This window comes from Oncorhynchus gorbuscha, linkage group LG01, assembly GCF_021184085.1.
Source record: "Oncorhynchus gorbuscha isolate QuinsamMale2020 ecotype Even-year linkage group LG01, OgorEven_v1.0, whole genome shotgun sequence".
Classification (NCBI taxonomy): Eukaryota; Metazoa; Chordata; class Actinopteri; order Salmoniformes; family Salmonidae; genus Oncorhynchus; species Oncorhynchus gorbuscha.
Genome location: NC_060173.1, coordinates 25,842,516 through 25,862,988, shown reverse-complemented (window position 1 = coordinate 25,862,988; position 20,473 = coordinate 25,842,516). Strand labels below are relative to the sequence as shown.

Here is a 20,473-nt window from a genome sequence, read left to right as displayed (position 1 = left end):
AGCTAGCCACAATAAGGATTAGCCACAATAGTGGACTTTGCTGTTAGCCTTCAAAATAAAAGTTTGTTATAATTCTACTATTTGTATTCATTTGCATCACGTACTTTTATTTTTAAGGAAAACCGTAAATTCCACTTGTGCCTAATCCGTATTATGGCTAGCTTCACAACACAACCTCACTAGCAAGATTAAGCAAACTGGCTGCTTATAACGTTAGCTTTGGGAAACAGGATTAAGTAGCTGGCTAGCTATTTATTAAAATGATCTGAAGTTCTATTTCAATTAGCGAACAACAATACTTACAAGGATATCTAAATCATTGCTAAGAGTAATGAAAATGACCGCAGTTTCTAGTGGTTGTTTTCAGGCTGGTTGTATTGGTGCTAGTTGGGTACCAAGCTAAAGCTAACTACCCCAGAAGTTGCGGTCGAACAAGTGTGTTTACAATACCGCGTTGGTAATAAAGCAGTTTGTGGCCGGTGTTTGTAGACTTTTGTTGTAAAGTTTTGACAGTCCTATCTTTTTTTGACACGCAAAGACCCAAACAGCGTTCCATAGTGTGAATGTCGTGAAGCTAATAGCAGTGACGCTATTACTGTGTAACTCTGGTAGAGCAACATCTGAAAAATAGTGCAGTTGGTAGTGTGTACCTGTACTCGACCAGTCGGCAAAAGCCAACATCACCCATGACAGAGAACGGTTGGCAATGAATTCCATTATCTTGGCTATAAATGGACTTTGCCTTTGAGTTGTCTCGCTGAAATTCTTACTCTTTCAAATGACTGCTTGTCTTGTTGACGACTCGAGCCAAATGGCAGACATTGTGGGTTTAAGAAGGCTGTGTTGCACTTATAGCGCAACATTTTACGTGGCGTCATTACGTCATGTAGGTACATTATATAGGTTTATTTGTCAGCTTTGACGTCGGTTTTGCACATCGGCATTAAACTAGACATCGGCCGATACCAATGTTGGCATTTTTACCTAATATTGTGAGATTCCGTTATGTTCACCGCTATATCGTGCATCCCTACTTGGGTTATTGTTTTTCACGATATATCAGATCTTTTAAAATGTTGCGTTATCGTTTTGCCTCTAGTTTGCTGTACCTTCACCAAAATGCTAGTATTTATCCTTCATAGCTTGTTCTCAATCTTTTTAAATGGTGCGCCAATTTGTTTTCAGCATTTTTCTTTTAATGACTCTTGTCCCTATGCAGCAGACATATGGTGAGCAATTGTTTACATCGAATCGCAATAAAATCAGTATCGAATCACAATACATACAATATGTATTGCGATTTGACAAATCTGTATCGGCACCTAAGTATCGTGTTAATATTGTATTGGAAGGTCCCTGGCAATTCCCTGCCCTAGTGTTTAAAAAAAAAAAGAAATTATAGGTACGGCATAGGATATAATGTAGAGCTGCACGATATGGGCAAAAAAAACGAATTCCAATTTCTTTACTGACTTGACACGCAATATACACTGAACAAAAAATAAACACTATATAAATTGTTGGTTTCATGAGCTGAAATAAAGATCCTAGATATTTTATGCGTACATGAGGCATATTTCTTACAGCCCTGTTAGTGAGCATCTCCACATCCGGCTTCAGACAGCTGTTGAAACTGTCGGTTTGCACAACCAAAGAATTTCTGCACATGCTGTCAGAAACAGTCTCAGGGAAGCTCATATGCGTGTTCGTCGTCCTCAACAGGGTCTTTACCTGATTGCAGTTCGATGTTGTAACCGACTTCACTGGGTAAATGCAGACTTTCGATGGCCACTGGCACACTGGAGAAGTGGGCTCTGCTTGGATGAATCCCATTTTCAATTGGTAGATGGCAGACAGCTTTTTATGAAGTTGCATGGGCAAGCGATTTGCTGATGTCAACGTTGTGAAGAGTGCCCCATGGTCGTGGTGGTGTTATAATATGGGCAGGCATAAGCAACGGCCAAAGAACATAATTGCATTTTATCAGTTGCAATTTGAATGCACAGAGATGGTGACGAGATCCTGAGGCCCATTGTCATCCCATTCATCCGCCGCCATCACCTCGTATTTCAGCATGATAATGCAAGGCCCCATGTCGCAAGGATCTTAACACAATTCCTGCTGAAAATGTCCCAGTTCTTCCATGACCTACATACTCACTAGACATGTCACCCATTGAGCGTGTTTGGGATGCTCTGGATAGATGTGTACGACAGATTGTTCCAGTTCCCATCAATATCCAGCAACTTCTCACAGCCATTGAAGAGGAGTGGGACAACATTCCACAGGCCACAATCAACTCCATGCAAAGGACTTGTCACGCTGCTTGTGGCAAATGGTGGTCACACCAGCTATTGACTGTGACCAACAGATGCAGATCTGTTTTCTTAGATGTGAAATCCATAGATTAGTGCCTAATGAATTTTTCAATGCATTTATTTCCTTTAAGGAACTCCAACAATTAAAGATTTTACATTAATGTTGCGGTTTATATTTTTGTTCACTGTAGATCAAAACGCTTGTGTGAATGAGAGAAGACTATCTCAGTCATTCCCAAGCAACTGTTTCCAACAAATACTTTACAACTGTAAAACATTACCATGTCATCATCACACACTCTGGCTACTAGATATTGGCAAAAAATCTAACGCATCATTTCTTTAGGATCTGATTTTAAAAAACTGGAAAGCTGCATTGTTCTTGTTTGGAACAGTCTCTTGACTGCATTTGACCTAACAGCAAGGAGGAGGAACTGTGCTACTTGATTGACGGGTGCCGGGCTTGGTGTGTGTGTGGGAAGCAGCTGCAAGAGGGGGAAAATGGAGGGATCTATAAAATGTATGTTCTACACGGCTGAATGACTTTTACAAATAATTATTGCGGGAAATATCCATATTGCATGCAAATCTGTGAATTTGATAAATTGTGCAGCCCTAATCCACCTCATTTTCAAACGCTTTTAAAACATGGAAACTATGGATACAACTTGCTCTGCGCACGTTTGTAATTTTACCCACTATTTATAGAACTGTGGATGGGTATTCCAACTTGACAATGACCCAAAACACACGGCCAAGGCAATGGAGTGGCTCTAGAAGAAGCATATTAAGGTCCTGGAATGGCCTAACCAGTCTCCAGACCTTAATCCCATAGAAAATCTTTGGAGGGAGCTGAAGGTTCAAGTTGCCAAACGTCAGCCTTAACCTTAATGACTTGGAGAAGATATGCAGAGAGGAGTGGGATAAAATCCCTTCTGAGATGTGTGCAAACCTGGTGGCCAACTACAAGAAACATCTGACCTCTGATTGCCAACAAGGGTTTTGCAGAGGGGTCAAATACTTATTTCCCTCATTAAGATGCAAATCAATTCGAGCACAGGTAGGGGCGAGGAGAGGGACAGAAGCTATACATTTACACTGGTAATACTAAAGTGCCTATAAGAACATCCAATAGTCAAAGGTATATGAAATACAAATGGAAAAGAGAGTCCTACAAATACTATATTAACTACAACCTAAAACCTCTTACCATGGAATATTGAAGTCTCATGTTAAAAGGAACCACCAACTTTCATATGTTCTCATGTTCTGAGCAAGGAACTTCAAACGTTAGCTTTTTTACATGGCACATATTGCACTTTTCCGTCTCCAACACTTTGTTTTTGCATTATTTAAACCAAATTGAACATGTTTAATTATTTATTTGAGGATAAATAGATTTTTATTGATGTTTTATATTAAGTTAAAATACGTGTTCATTCAGTATTGTTGTAATTGTCATTATTACAAATAATTAAAAATGGACCGATTAAAAAAAAAAAAACATTTTATATTTTAATCTGCATCAGCTTTTTTTGGTCCTCCAATCGGTATCAGGGTTGAAAAATCATAATCGGTTAGCCTATAATACTGTACCTGTCAAGTTGACACGCCTACTCATTCAACCATTTTCTTTGTTTTTACTATTTTCTACATTGTAGAATAATAGTGCAGTCATCAAAACTCTGAAATAACACACATGCAATCATGTTGTAAACAATTAAGTGTTAAACAAATAAATATTTTAGATTCTTCAAAGTAGCCACCCTTGTCTTGACAGCTTTGCACACACTTGGCATTCTCTCAACCATCTTCACCTGGAATGCTTTTCCAACAGTCTTGAAGGAGTTCCCACATATGCTGAGCACTTGTTGGCTGCTTTTCCTTCACTCTGCGGTCCAAGTCATCCCAAACCATCTCAACTGGGTTGAGGTCGGGTGATTGTGGAGGCCAGGTCATCTGATGCAGCATTCCATCACTCTTTCTTGGTCAATTATCCCTTATACAGCCTGGAGGTGTTGGGTCATTGTCCTGTTGAAAGACAAATCGTCACACTAAGCGCAAACCAGATGGGATGGCGTCTCGCTCCTGAATGCTGTGGTAGCCATGGTGGTTAAGTGTGCCTTGAATTCGAAATGAATCACTGACAGTGTCACCAGCAAAGCACCCTCACATCATCACACCACCTCCATGCTTCACGGTGGGAACCACACATGCAGAGATCTGTTCACCTACTCAACAGACCAAAGAGCCAGTTTCATCATAGCGCTTGATGGTTTTTGCAACTGTTCTTGGAATTTTCTGGATTGGCTGACCATGTCTTAAATTAATGATGGACTGTCGTTTCTCTTTGCTTATTTGAGCTGCTCTTGCCATAACATGGACTTAGCCCTATTTGGTTAAAGACCCTCTTCTGTGTGTTACTCCTTTTTCACAGCAACTGATTGTCTCAAGCGCATTAAGGACATCCCACGAATTAACAAGGAACACATGTTAATTGAAATGCATTCCAGGTGACTACCTCATGAAGCTGGTTGAGAGAATACCAAGAGTGCAAAGGGTGGCTACTTTTTGAAGAATCAAAAATCAAAAATATATTTTAATCTAACACTTTTTCTTTGGTTGCTATGTGATTCCATGTGTTATTTAATCGTTTTGATGTCTGCACTATTATTCTACAATGTATAACATAGTAAAAATAACCCTTGCGTGAGTGTCAACTTTTGACTGGTACTAATATATATTTTAAAAATTGTACACTTAATGTTTGTTTTCTTCACCCCAAACATTTTGGGGATTTCGTTTCTCAGGAGGCTATGGTATCTTTTTGGGGCGCTTATGCTATGTAGTTAGCTAGCCTCTCTTGTCCCAAAAAACGTCCAATCTTTTTTGTGACCAGAATGCAAAATAGGTTAACAATGGCAGTCATTTAGTTTGCTGGGTCAACCTAAGCCCAGTGTCAACAGAGCTGCCATGTTTTTTTCCAAATGGGTGACGTCACCTTGAAGTGTATCAGAATTCACAACCGCATGAGGAATCATTCATTTTCCTGGTGGTTGAAGCATTTGTGATGTCCTCCTGAAACACTCTTAAGTAACATTTAAGTTTTCATAAGGAGCTTTTAGCTTAGACACCACAATTAGTGACTAAAATGTGCTAGGTCAAGAGGATATATCTGAAATCCACCCTCGCTCCTGTACTACTGATAAACGCACAAGCTCACCCACCGTACTCGTCCAGAGCCTTTTTTGAGAGGGCAAATCGCTCATTTTGTTGCTGGGCTCAGCTCGTTCAAGAAACCTCACACCAGTGATAGTGTTAGGTTGTAATCCCAACAGATTTATCCACTCTAGAATTCCCAAATTGTATCCCTCCACCCCATGCATTTATCAGCTTGCCGCAAGCTTCTCCGTTCTTAATAGATTTTAGCAGAAATTCTCCTCTACTGTAGAATTGTTTTGCGCTACTGGCTATGGAAATTGGAGGTTTTAGCATCCCCCTCTGTTCCTCCTGAGATGGATATAGCAGATGGCCTCCAATGGCTGAAACATACAATTCAGTACAACACTCTGCGACATGACAAAGCCCAACCTAACAGCTTGGGCCTTCTTTAGTTGCCACCTGTGAAGTGCTGAGACGAGCAGTAGTTATAATTTGCAGAAGTCCTGCATGTGACTAGGACAAACTACATTAAAAAAATATATATAAATGCAACATGTAAAGTGTTGGTCCCATGTTTCATGAGTCAAAATAAAACATACCAAAGATTTTTCATACGCACAAAAAGTGTTTTCCTCTCAAATGTTTTGTAGAAATTTGTTTACATCCCTAGACGTGAGCATTTCTCCTTTGCCAAGACGTGTGGCATATCAAGAAGCTGATTAAACAGCATCATTACACAGGTGCACTTTGTGCTGGGGACAATAAAAGGCTACTCTAAAATGTGCAGTTTTGTCACACAACACAGTGCCACAGATGTCTCATTTTGAGGGAGTGTACAATTGGCATGCTGACTGCAGGAATGTCCACCAGAGCTGCTGCCAGAGAATGTAATGTTATATTCTCTACCATAACCCGTCTCCAATGTTTTAGAGAATTTGGCAGTACATCTAACTGGCCTCACACCCGCAGACCATGTGTATGGCATCGTGTGGGCGAGTGGTTTGCTGATATCAACGTTGTAAACAGTGCCCCATGGTGGCAGTGGGGTTATGGTATGGGCAGGCATAAACTACCAGCAACGAACACAATTGCATTTTATCTATGCCAATTTAAATGTACAAAAATTCCATGACGAGATCCTGAGGTCTGTTGTGAGGACTTTTATTTGTATTTTTTTAGTTATTTGACCAACGAATGCATATCTGTATTCCCAGTCATGTGAAATCCATTGATTAGGTCCTAATTAATTTATTTGACTGATTTCCTCATATGAGCTGTTACTATGAAATTGTTTCATGTTGCGTATTATATTTTTGTTCACTATAATTACAGGTGGAGCATCAAATGGGCATGTTAAGTATACTGCAACGCCCTCACGCATATACAAAAAATATATGGAACACCCTGCATAATCTGAACTCCAAATTATGATTATCAACTGATAAGTGGATTCAGTTTAAATGGACTTTCTCAATCAAATTCCCTCTATCTTTCTCTCTCAGCGGAGGGTCTTCCTCAGGTCTTCTACTTTGGGCCATGTGGGAAATACAATGCCATGGTTTTGGAGTTGCTGGGTCCCAGTCTAGAAGACCTCTTTGACCTCTGTGACAGGACCTTCTCTCTTAAGACCGTTTTGATGATGGCTATTCAGCTGGTAAGTTTAGTTGGCATCCAAATGACGAATCTTATTTTCATTAATTATATGCGTGTTCTGATTGTATTTGCCAGTGTGTCCACTTGTGCATCTGTTTGCCTGTCACACACTTCTCCACTCCTCAGCTCTCCCGGATGGAGTACGTCCACTCCAAGAACCTCATCTACCGAGACGTGAAGCCAGAGAACTTCCTAATCGGGCGGCAGGGGCACAAGCAGGAGCACATCATCCACATAATCGACTTTGGCCTGGCCAAAGAGTACATCGACCCCGAGACCAAAAAACACATCCCCTACAGGGAACACAAGAGCCTCACAGGGACCGCCCGCTACATGTCTATTAACACCCACTTAGGAAAAGGTAGGGCTACAGTACTGCTCCACTCTACCACACAACTTAACGCCTCGACTTCCCTGAGTGGTACTTACATGGATACAGTATAGGCTGCTCTCTCATATTTGATTGGTTGAACTCTACAATTTGAAGGGCATTGCCTTTGAGATTTTTGTAACCTGTGTACATACAGTGCATTCGGAAAGCAGTCAGACCCCTGGACATTTCTCACATTTTGTTTCATTACAGCCTTATTCTAAAATTGATTAAATATATATATTTTTTTAAATCTCACCAATCTACACACAATACCCCATAATGATGAAGTAAAAACAGGTTTTTAGGAATGTGTGCAAATTTATTACAAGTAAGAAACTGATTATTTTTACACAAGTATTCAGACCCTTTGCTATGAGACTCGAAATTGAGCTCAGGTGCATCCTGATTCCATTGATCATCCTTGAGATGTTTCTACAACTTGATTGGTCCACCTGTGGTAAATTCAATTGATTGGTAAATGATTTGGAAAGGCACATCTGTCTATATAAGGTCCAACATTTGACAGTGCACGTCAGAGCAAAAACCAAGCCATGAGGTCGCTGGAATTGTCAGTAGTGCCGAGACGACAGGATTGTGTCGAGGCACAAATCTGGGAAAGGGTACCAAAACATTTCTGCAGCATTGAAGATCCCCAAGAACAAAGTGGCCTCCAGCATTCTTAAATGGGAGAAGTTTGGAACCACCAAGACTTCTTAGACCTGGCCAAACCTGAGAAATCGAGGGAGAGGGTCAGAGAGGTGACCAAGAACACAATGGTCACTCTGACAGAGCTACAGAGTTTCTCTGCGGAGATAGGGGAACCTTCCAGAAGGGCAACAATCTCTGCAGCACACCACCAATCAGGCCTTTTTGGTAGATCGGAAGCCACTCTTTAGTAAAAGGCACATGACAGCCCGCTTGGAGTTTGCCAAAAGGCACCTGAAGGACTCTCAGACCATGAGAAACAAGATTCTCTGGTCTGAATGCCAAGCGTCACGTCTGGAGGACACCTGGCACCATCCCTACGGTGGTGGTGGTGACAGCATCATGCTGTGGGGATGTGTTTCAGCGGCAGGGACTGGGAGGCTAGTCAGGATCGAGGGAAAGATTAACCAAGCAAAGTGCAGATATCCTTGATGAAAACCTGCTCCAGAGCGCTCTGGACTTCAGACTGGGGCGAAGGTTCACCTTCCAACAGGACAATGACCCTAAGCACACATCCGATACAACACAGGAGTGGCTTCCTGATCAAACATCTCTGGAGAGACCTGAAAATAGCTGTGCAGCGACGCTACACATCCAACCTGACAGAGCTTGAGAGGATCTGCAGAGAAGAATGGGAGAAACTCCCCAAATACAGATTTGCCAAGCTAGTAGTGTCATACCTAGGGTGGCAATATTACATTGTTTTCCTGAAATCCTTGTTGGCTGTTCCCGGTATCAGGAAGAAGTGAGCAGGAAATCTGAAATCCTCCAACCAGGATTTTTGGAAAACCCAGAATTTATTGAAAGTTCCTGGAATTTTGCAACCCTAGTCATACATACAGGGCAGCAGGGTAGCCTAGTGGTTAGTGTTGGACTAGTAACTGGAAGGTTGCAAGTTCAAACCCTCGAGCTGACAAGGTACAAATCTGTCATTCTGCCCCTGAACAGGCAGTTAACCCACTTGTCCTAGGCCGTCATTGAAAATAAGAATTTGTTCTTAGCTGACTTGCCTAGTTAAATAAAGGTAAAACAAAACAAAAATACTCAAGTCTGTAATCGATGCCAAAGGTGCTTCAACAAAGTACTCAGTGAAGGCTATGAATATATTTTGAAATGGCGTCCACTTCTAGGCCGAGTTGCTGTCATGTTAAATGTTCGCCATTTGTCAATTATTTGCCTCACAGTGGACTGATGGAGCTCAAACCTTTGAGATGACTTTATAGCCATCCCCAGACTGATGTGCTGTCACTATCCTCGTCCTGATGTCCTCTGAGATTTCCTTTCCTCTCGAGATGGTGTGCTTTGAATTCACATGGATGGGTAACGCCAAACTGACCAGGTTTCTTATCTCTATTTATCAGAGTCCCGCTCAAACTCTTTCCTAATGATCTCTCCTTTGATTGATTCATTTGGTACCCAATTATTTACCCAACTTCTTCTGTTTAAGAATGATGGAGGCTACTGTGTTCTTGGGGATCTTCAATGCTGCAAACATTTTTTGGTAACCTTCCTCAGATCTATGCCTCGACACGAGCCTGTCTCGGAGATCTATGGGCAATAGTTTCGACCTCATGGCTTGGTTGTTGCTCTGACAAGCACTGTCAACTGTGGGACCTTATATAGAGCGAGTGACGTTTGAAAAACTTTTAGTGCGCACCTTGCTCTGCAAGGGCCGCGTATTTTGTGGAGTGATGGGTAACGATGCTTCGAGGGTGGCTGTCGATGTGTTCCTGGTTCGAGCCCAAGTAGGGGCGAAGAGAGGGACGGAAGCTATACTGTTACACTTGCAAAACTAAAGTGCCTATAAGAACAAAGTTATGTGAAATACAAATGGTTTAGAGAAATAGTCCTATAAATACTATATTAACTACAACCTAAAACCTCTTACCTTGGAATATTGAAGTCTCATGTTAAAAGGAACTACCAGCTTTCATATGTTCTCATGTTCTGAGCAAGGAACTGAAACGTTAGCTTTTTTACATGGCACATATTGCGCTTTTTTACATGGCACATATTGCACTTTTACTTTCTTCTCCAAAACTTTGTATTTGCATTTTTGCATTATTTAAACCAAATTGAACATGTTTATTTATGAGCCTACATTTTTATTTATGTATTATATGAAGTTAAAATAAGTGTTCATTCAGTATTGCTGTAATTGTCATTATTACAAATCAACCCCAAAAAATCTTTGGATTAATCTGTATCTGCTTTTTTTGGTCCTCCCAATAATCGGTATCGGTATCTGCGTTGAAAAATCATGATCGGTCGACCTGTAGCACAAACCCACTGTTGCTGGACCAGATAGGACTGGCAAAAAGGGTTTAGTCTCACCAGGGTTGATGGTGGGATTCGCGTTTATCGTCGAGGGAATGAGCATTACACTGAGGCCTGTACTCTGGAACAGGATCGTTTTGGAGATGGAGGGTCCGTCATGGTCTGGGGCGGTGTGTCATGGCATCATCGGACTGCACTTCTTGTCATTGCAGGCAATCTCAGCGCCTGCAATGACAACATCCCCTTCCCTCATGTGGTACCCTTCCTGCAGGCTCATCATGACATGACCCTCCAGCATGACAATGCCACCAGCCATACTGCTCGTTCTGTGCGTGATTTCCTGCAAGACAGGAATGTCAGTGTTCTGCCATGGCCAGCGAAGAGCTCGGATTTCAATCCCTTTGAGCATGTCTGGGACCTGTTGGAACGGTGGGTGAGGGCTAGGACCATCCCCCCCCCCCCCCCCCCCCCCCCCCAGATATGTCTGGGAACTTGCAGGTGCTTTGGTGGAAGAGTGGCGTAACATCTCGCAGCAAGAACTGGCAAATCTGGTGCAGTCCATGAGGAGTAAATGCACTGCAGTGCTTAATGCAGCCGGTGGCCACACCAAACCCCCCCCACACACTGAACTTGTCTCAGTTGTTGAATCTTGTTATGTTCATACAAATATTTACACATGTTAAGTTTGTTGAAAATAAACGCAGTTGACTGAGAGGACGTTTCTTTATTTGCTACGTTTAGATAGATATACAGTACCAGTCAAAATTTTGGGCACACCTACTCGGACATAGACACAAACTATGAAATAACACACATGGAACTCACAGAATAACCCAGCCATTTTTACAGCCAAAGAGAGCAGTCACAAAAAGCACAAATGGAGAGAAAATGAATCACAAAATTTGATCTTCATCAGATGACACTCCTAGGACTTCATGTTACACAATACATGTATGTTTTGTTCTGTAAAGTTCATATTTATATCCAGAAATCTTATTTTACATTGGCGTGTTATGTTCAGTAGTTCCAAAACATGCAGTGATATTGCAGAGAGCCACATGAATTCACAGAAATACTCATTATAAATGTTGATGAACATTCAAGTGTTTATGCATGGAACTTTAGATACACTTCTCCTTAATGCAAACTCTGTCAGATTTCAAAAAAATTTACGGAAGTATAATCTGAGAACGGCACTCAGAGCCCAAACCAGCCAGAGAAATATCCTCCATATTGGGTAGTCAACATTAGTCATAAATAGCATTATGATCTTCCTCAGAATGCACTCCCAGGACTGAGAACGAGGCTGCTGGCAGACCCCTTAGTGAAACAGCTCCCACCCGGCTCCGCTTCACATGAGAAGCCTGAAACAACGTTCTAAAGACGGTTGACAACTAGTGGAAGCCTTAGGAAGTGCAACATAACCCATATCCCACTGTGAATTCGATAGGGGCTGAGTTCAAAAACTACAAACCTTAGATTTCCCACTTTCTGTTTGGATTTTTTTCAGGTTTCTGCTTGCCATATGATTTCTGTTATACTCAGACATAATTCAAACAGTTTTAGAAAGTTCAGATTGTTTTGTATCCAATAATACTAATAATATGCATATATTAGCATCTGGGACTGAGTAGGAGGCAGTTCACTCTGGGCACGCTATTTATTCATCCAAAAGTGAAAATGCTGCTCCCTATCCCAAAGGAGTTAATGCGTTTGAGCCACTTGTGCTGTGACAAGGTAGGGGTGGTATACAGAAGATAGCCCTATTAAGTAAAGTAAAAAGTCCATATTATGGCATGAACAGCTCAAATAACCCAAGAATAACGACAGTCCTTTACTTTTAGACCTGAAGGTCAGTCATCTGGAAAATTTGAAAGATTCTTCCTGCAGTTGCAAAAACCATCAAGCGCCATGATGAAACTGGCTCATGAGGACCGCCACAGGAAAGGAAGATGCAGCGTTACCTCTGTTGCAGAGGATAAGTTCATTACAGTTACCAGCCTCAGAAATGGCAGCCCATATAAATGCTTCAGAGTTTAAGTAACAGACACATCTCAACATCAACTGTTAAGGGGGGACTACGGGAATCAGGCCTTCATGGTCGAATTGCTGCAAAGAAACCATTACTAAAGGACACCAATAAGAAGAGACTTGCTTGGGCCAAGGAACACGATCAATGGACCGTAGCCCGGTGGAAATCTGTCCTTTGGTCTAATGAGTCCAAATTTTAGATTTTTGGTTCCAACCGCTGTGTTTTTGTGAGACTCAGTGTAGGTGAACGGATCTCTGCATGTGTGGTTCCCACCGTGAAGCATGGAGGAGGAGGTGTCATGGTGTGGGGATACTTTGCTGGTGACACTGTCAATGATTTATTTATAATTCAAGGCACACTTAACCACCATGGCTACCACAGCTTTCAGCAGCAATAGGCCATCCCTTCTGGTTTGTGCTTAGTGGGACTATAATTTGTTTTTCAACAGGACAATGACCTATCACACCTCCAGGCTGTGGAAGGGCTATTTGACCAAGATGGAGTGCCGCAACAAATAACATGGCCTCCACAATCACCCGATCTCAACCCAATTGAGATGGTTTGGGATGAGTTGGTCCGCAGAGTGAAGAAAAAGCAGCCAACAAGTGCTTAGCATATGTGGGAAATCCTTCAAGACTGTTGGAAAATAATTCCAGGTGAAGATTGAGAGAATGCCAAGCGTGTGCAAAGCTGTCATCAAGGCAAAGAGTGGCTACTGTGAAGAATCTAAAATATGCTAAATGATTAAATGTTTTCTTTCGTAGTTTTGATGTCTTCACTATTATTCTTCAATGTAGAAAATGGTACAAATAAACTTTGTGTGTGCGTGTGGAGCAAGACCTCCAACACAGGAGTATGGTAGATAGGCTATATATTGGTCACCGCTGAAAACGGACACCCCTCCCTTTTTGTTTCAGAGCAAAGTCGAAGAGATGACCTGGAAGCCCTAGGCCACATGTTCATGTATTTCCTACGAGGGAGTCTGCCGTGGCAAGGACTCAAGGTAGGGGAGCTAGGCATGATGTCAGCTGGGTCATGTTCAGTAGGCACAAAATGGGGAGGTACTATCTGAGCTTGTCCAATAAGAAATGCTTGTTTTTGTTTTTTGCGAAGCATTTTGCTATGATGTGTGATGCGCTACTAGTTGTGATTCAAGGAGGGAGAGAGAGAAGGAATGTTCACCTAAAGGAAGCACAGGAGCGATAGTGGGTGATTGGAAGACTGGCGAGGAGGAGGGAAAGCGAAATGTAACATTGGGTTGAAGGGAGGGAGAAAAGATGGCAAAAGTGTGTTTGGACTCAATTTGTGCATTTTACCTACAGGCTGACACCCTGAAAGAGCGATACCAGAAGATTGGCGACACCAAGCGCAACACTCCCATCGAGGTCCTCTGTGAAAGCTTTCCAGGTATTGTGCCAATCTTTCACCATGACACTAGTACATGCCGTTGAAATGGTTACATTTCCTAGAACACACACTTTGCACTGCATGTTATGGCAGTTAATAATCGCAATAGAATAATCAAGAGCGAGCTGGACTTGGACTGGGGTTCCGCTAACCCCGTTCCGCTAGCGGAACCCCTCGACAACAGCCAATGAAATTGCAGTGCGCCAAATGCAAATCAACAAATCTCATAAATCAAATTTCTCAAACATACAAGTATTAGGCACCATTTTAAAGATACATTTCTCGCAAATCCAGCCAGTGTCTGATTTCAAAAATGCTTTACAGCGAAAGCTCCATTTTTCCAGCCAAAGAGAGGAGTCACAAATAGAGATAAAATTAACCTTTGATCTTCATCAGATGACACTCATAGGACTTCATGTTACACAATACCATGTATGTTTTGTTCGATAAAGTTCATCATTTATGTCCAAATAGCTTATTTTGTTAGGGCGTTTGGTAAACAAATCCAAACGCGCGTTCAGGTCCAGCCGAACGTCGGACGAAAAGTTAAAGTTATATTACAGGTCGTAGAAACTTGTCAAACTAAGTATAGAATCAATCTTTAGGACATTTTTATCATAAATGTTCAATGTTCCAACTGGGGAATTCCGTTGTCTGTAGAAAAGCAATGGAACGAGAGCTACCTCATGTGAATGCGCGTGACTGAGATCGAGGCTGCTGCCAGACCTCTGACTCAATCCCCTCGCATTCGCCCACCCCCCCCTTCACAGTAGAAGCCTGAAACAACGTTCTAAAGACGGTTGACATCTAGTGGAAGCCTTAGGAAGTGCAAAATGACCCATATCCCACTGTGTATTCGATAGGGGCTGAGTTCAAAAACTACAAACCTCAGATTTCCCACTTCCTATTTGGATTTTTTCTCAGGTTTTTGCCTGCCATATGCGTTCTGCTATACTCAGACATCATTCAAACAGTTTTAGAAACTTCAGATTGTTTTCTATCCCAATAAGTAATAATATGCATATTAGCATCTGGGACTGAGTAGGAGGCAGTTTACTCTGTGCACGCTTTTCATCCAAAAGTGAAAATGCTACCCCCTATCCCAAAGAAGTTAAGTTAGCAGACGATGCTTCTTGAAGGACAGGCGCATAGGAGAAGAATGATAGAGCATGTATTTGCAAGACACCATGTTTCCATCAACTTTTCATGCTGTTGAATTTAGCTGTTCCATGACAAAATTTACAACTGGGCTCATGGAAACAGGAACTGCCGGTTAAATTTTAGAAATGCTGACAATTTATTTGTTTGACATGGTGGTATCTTTTTGGGTCGTTAAAAATGAATTACACGAGAAATGTGCAAATATTGATATAACCATCATATTGAAGTAGTCACTCAATATTTTGTGTGGTCCTCCCACAGCTTACGTGACTCAAAAGCATGCAGTTTATTAGGCAACAGATAAAATACGTTATGAGAACTTCACAGGGTGTGAATGTGTAAGGTGATGAGCTAGGTGCTCATATTCCAATAAATAGCGAGGATCTTATTCTGGTGACATGATGATTGATGCTTGGCTGCCGTTTGATAGATACAAATAATATCGCTCTTATCCATAATAATCTCATAATGTAGGTAGCCTACCTGCACTGTATCTGCGAGCTATTGGCTTAAGAGCATGTGCCAAAATCAGTGGGCACATTTGCTATATAAATCAAATCAAATTTTTGTCACATGTGCCGAAAACAACAGGTATTCACCTTACAGTGAAATGCTTACTTACAAGCCATTAACCAACAATACAGTTTTTAAGAAAATAACTTACAAAATAGGAATAACAAATAATAACAAGAGCAGCAGTAAATAACAATAGCGGGCTATATACAGGGGGTAACGGTACAGAGTCGATGTGCGGGGGGCACCGGGGTCAAGGTAATATGTACATGAAGGTAGAGTTATTAAAATGACTATGCATAGGTAATAAACCGAGAGTAAAAGCAATTCAAATAGTCTGGGTAGCAATTTGTTTACTTGTTCAGCAGTCTTATGGCTTGGGGGTAGAAGCTGTTTAGAAGCTTCTGGGACCTAGACTTGGCGCTCCGGTACCGCTTGCCGTGCGGTAGCAGAGACGGCAATCTATGACTAGGTTGGCTGGTGTCTTGGACTATTTTTACGACTTGGTCCCGGTGATTTACTGGACCGTACGCACTACCCTCTGTAGTGCCTTGCGGTCAGAGGCCGAGCAGTTGCCTTACCAGGTAGTGATGCACCCCATCGATTGGTGCAGCTGTAAAAACCTTTTGAGGATCTGAGGACCCATGACAAATCTTTTCAGTCTCCTGAGGGGGAATACGTTTTGTCATGCCCTCTTCACGACGGTCTTGGTGTGCTTGGATCATGTTAGTTTGTTGGTGACATGGATGCCAAGGAACTTGAAGCTCTCAACCTGCTCCACTACAGCCCCACCGATGAGAACGGGGGTGTGCTCAGTCCTCCTTTTCCTGTAATCCACAATCATCTCCTTTGTCTTGGTCATGTTGAGGGAGAGGTTGTTGTCCTTGTACCACACGGTCAGGTTTCTGACCTCCTCCCTATAGGTGGTCTCGTCGGTGATCAGGCCTACCATTGCTGTGTCATCGGCAAAGTAAACGCTGGTGTTTGAGTCGTCCCTGGCCGTGGAGTTATGCGTGAACAGGGAGTACAGGAGGGGACTGAGCATGCACCCCTGAGGGGTCCGCAATTTGAGGATCAGCATGGCGGATGTGTTGTTACCTACCCATACCACCTGGGGGCAGCCCGTCGGGAAGTCCAGGATCCAGTTGCAGAGGGAGATGTTTAGTCCCAGGGTCCTTAGCTTAGTGATGAGCTATGAGAGCACTATGGTGTTGAACACTGAGCTGTAGTCAATGAATAGCATTCTCATATAGGTGTTCCTTTTGTCCAGGTGTGAAAGGGCAGTGTGGAGTGCAATAGAGCTTGCATCTGTGGATCTGTTGGGGTGGTATGCACATTGTGGGTCTAGTGTTTCTGGGATAATGGTGTTTATGAGCTATGACCAGTGTTTCAAAGCATTTCATGGTTACAAGTGTGAGTGCTACAGGTTGGTAGTCATTTAGGCACGTTACCTTAGTGTTCTTGGGCACCGGGACTATGGTGGTCTGCTTGAAACATGTCAATGATGACACTTGCATGCTGGGAGTACACGTCCTGGTAATCCGTCTGGCCCTGCGGCCTTGTGAATGTTGACCTGTTTAAAGGTCTTACTCACAATCGGCTGCAGAAAGCGTGATCACACAGTTGCCCGGAACAGCTGATCCGCTCATGCATGTTTCAGTGTTACTTGCCTTGAAGCAAGCATAGGTTGCAGAGTGGGATTTCTTATAAGCTTCCGGGTTAAAGTCCCACTCCTTGAAAGCGGCAGCTCTACCCTTTAGCTCAGTCCGAATGTTGCCTGTAATCCATGGCTTCTGGTTAGAGTATGTACGTACAGTCACTGTGGGGACGACGTCATCGATGCACTTATTGATAAAGCCAGTGACTGATGTGGTCTACTCTTCAATGCCATTGGAAGAATCCCGGAACATATTCCAGTCTGTGCTTGAAAAACAGTAGTCCTGTAGTTTAGCATCTGTTTCATCTGACCACTTTTTTATATAGCTAGTCACTGGTGCTTCATGCTTTCATTTTTGCGTGTAAGCGCTTTGTATGCATCTCTGTGTGGAGTAAGGTGGTCTAGGATTTTTTCCCCCTTTAGTTGCACATTTAATGTGCTGATATAAATGAGGTAAAACTGATTTACGTTTCCCTGAATTAAAGTCCCCGGCCACTAGGACCGCCTCCTGGATGAGCATTTTCCTGTTTTCTCATTGATTGCGGTTTTAGTACCAGCATCGTTCTGTGGTGGTATGTAGACAGCTACAAAAAATACAGATGAAATCTCTAGGTAGATAGTGTGGTCTACAGTTTATCATGATATACTTTACCTCGGGTGAGCAAAACCTTGAGACTTCCTTAGATAACATGCACAAGCTGTTTACAAATATTTACAAATAAAGCAGCAGTTTTTGTGACAAACCATCAGTAGAGGGGAAAATATGGCCTTAGTGCACTCAATTGTCAGGTATGACTAGATGGGCCTCTTGTTTTGCCTGAACTATATTGACTGTGTTTCCCCATTTGTAGAAGAGATGGCCACCTACCTGCGCTACGTGCGGCGATTGGACTTCTTTGAGAAGCCCGACTACGAGTATTTGAGGACTCTGTTTACCGAGCTGCTTGAGCGTAAAGGATACACCTTTGATTACACCTACGACTGGGATGGCAGACCGATTGTGAGTAGCTAGCGTTCACGTGCTAAATAGCATAAGTGTAGTCTCAACTACAATTGTCAAATAGCAGCTGTTGAAAGACTAGAGTAAATGTCCTCATTTGCAGCAGCTTGCTAACTGTTAATTCCTCTTTGTTTTTGTATAATAACTTTTTGTGTACCTTTCATAGCTGGAAAGTTGGGAAATAAAAAGTAGAGAATCTAAAACATGTGAAAAAATTAAAATTTATATATTTCCTTGAGCCTTTTTGTTTACCTGTCAGTCTCTCTTTCTCTCGCTTTCACTCTTTCTCTCAGCCTACTCCAGTGGGGGCTGTCAACGTGGACTCGGGTGCGTCTGCCATCACGAGAGAAAGCAACGCTAACAGAGACAGGCCCTCTCAGCAACAACCCCTACGGAACCAGGTAAACACAGTCTCACTTCAGCTCTGCCTGTTCATCTGAAAAAGCCAAGAAAAAAAAAAAAGCCAAGAAAATCTACTGGAATCAACAAATTCATGAATATACAAATCCTTGTGAAGAAAATGTGCATGTAGTCAATACTATTTCCATTCCTGTCAGTTGATTTGGACATGGAATTTCTCAATAGGAGAGCCAATTCCTAAATTAAAGGAGATTGAAATGGTGTTGGTCCCCATTTCAATCTTGAACATCTTGAACACCTTATATTTGTATAAGTGACCTACTGTAGAATTAGTTTCAATGCTATGGAGTTGTAAGACTTATGATTATGGGTTTGGGATTGTCTAAATATATCACCTTAGCTTTCAACAAGGTTTACAGTAAATCCAACACCATTTAAATTTGTACAATTTTAAGGCAAAAGAGTAGTAGTCCATATAGTTTTTTTCCAACTGGGTGGCTTTGCTTATGCTCCACACACGTTGAGCTTTCCTCTCAAGTCTTTTTTCAGTTGGTTTGGTGCTATATAGCTTGATTTTCTAACAGTTCTAGTAAAAAATAATATTTCTCAGCATCTCCGCTTTTGGAAAAGACAGACGCAAAAGGAGCTTTCAGGTCGAAATTAGAACCTAACATGTAGTCTCAGCTGATCTTTTAGATGAGTTGCTGTTGGCACCAAAATACCTCGTCCATCTCCGCCTCTGCCTGGCTGTGTTCAACCAGAAAGAGGCATGGAGAGACTCCAAAGGAATTTTACAGTTGGAAGTCCTCCAGCTATGGCTCCCAACAGGCAGTGAAGCTTGTCTCAAATTTGATTGGCTGCAGCTAGAGTAGTTCTACGTGAGTGTGTGTGGCGCTTCGCCCAGGAGTCCCAGACTTATCTCTAATCATTGCTTCAGCTCTGAACAACCCACCTGTGTCTCCATTGGTGCTCCAGTATGTGCTTGTAAGAGCAAGCTGGAGAGACCGAGGGAAGAGGAAGGGATTGAGATGGAGGGGGGATTTAGGTAGAGGGAGAAAGAGGAAGGTGCATAAGGCAGAGTGGACTTGAAGAGAACTAGAGGTAGAAAAAGGAGAGAAATGAGAGGGGGAGATAAAGGAAACATCCTTGGTTTTGATTAGGTTGATGCATATCACCCCATCAGTCTCTCCAAGCACGAGTCGTTTTATTGAGCCAGGACTTCAGACTGCGGGTCTGAAGTCCTGGCTCAATAAAACGACTCGTGCTTGGAGAGACTGACAGGACATGACAACCAGTCTGAAATGAATTTGCAGTAATTACCAGTTGAAAGCTCCCAGACTGCATAAGACCCCTGCCAAAGCCCCCTGCAACAACTTTATTAGTAGCTAATCCCTCAATGTCCTGTCACGTGCAACCTGTCCTGTCCAGGTAACAGTGATGAACGAGATACATTGGGGGATAAAGCAGTGCTTGCTGGCCCAGACTACTCAATCAATGCAGCCAGGACAAAAACAATGCAAGTCTCTTAGGAAAGCCACCAGGGTTATAAAATATGGTAATACAGAAAAAGATGTCAAACATACATACAGGGTTTCTTATAACTCTCTAAAATGTTTTGCTTTAAAATCAGAAATCAAATTAAGGTAGACTCAGCCATATGAAGTAGATTAAGGGTCAATTTCCGCAACAACTTAGTGTTGAAACGTGAGGCTCTACTTCTTTTGGTCCCGTGGCTACCACACGGTCACCACGTGACGCGAACCTTTCCACATGCGCAGATACTGTATGAGAGTGAAGTATTGCATATCGCTCATCTCGATATCGGCGATGCTGCTCGTGGCAACGTCATTTTGCT

The 20,473-nt window shown here is 42.3% G+C and overlaps 1 protein-coding gene across 4 annotated transcripts in view; it reads left to right on the top strand.

Annotated features, from left to right (window-relative positions):
* Positions 1–20,473, top strand: part of LOC124035451 (casein kinase I-like) — a 65,407-nt gene that overhangs the window by 34,333 nt on the left and 10,601 nt on the right. For 2 of the 4 annotated variants that reach the window (XM_046348925.1, XM_046348912.1), the window contains exons 5-10: positions 6,983–7,134; positions 7,260–7,494; positions 13,438–13,523; positions 13,843–13,927; positions 18,113–18,258; positions 18,552–18,659. In XM_046348925.1, the coding sequence (XP_046204881.1) occupies positions 6,983–7,134; positions 7,260–7,494; positions 13,438–13,523; positions 13,843–13,927; positions 18,113–18,258; positions 18,552–18,659 (812 nt within the window). Of the gene's footprint in view, positions 1–6,982; positions 7,135–7,259; positions 7,495–13,437; positions 13,524–13,842; positions 13,928–18,109; positions 18,259–18,551; positions 18,660–20,473 lie in introns of all 4 variants that reach the window. The other 2 variants (XM_046348919.1, XM_046348907.1) reach the window with 1 other exon arrangement.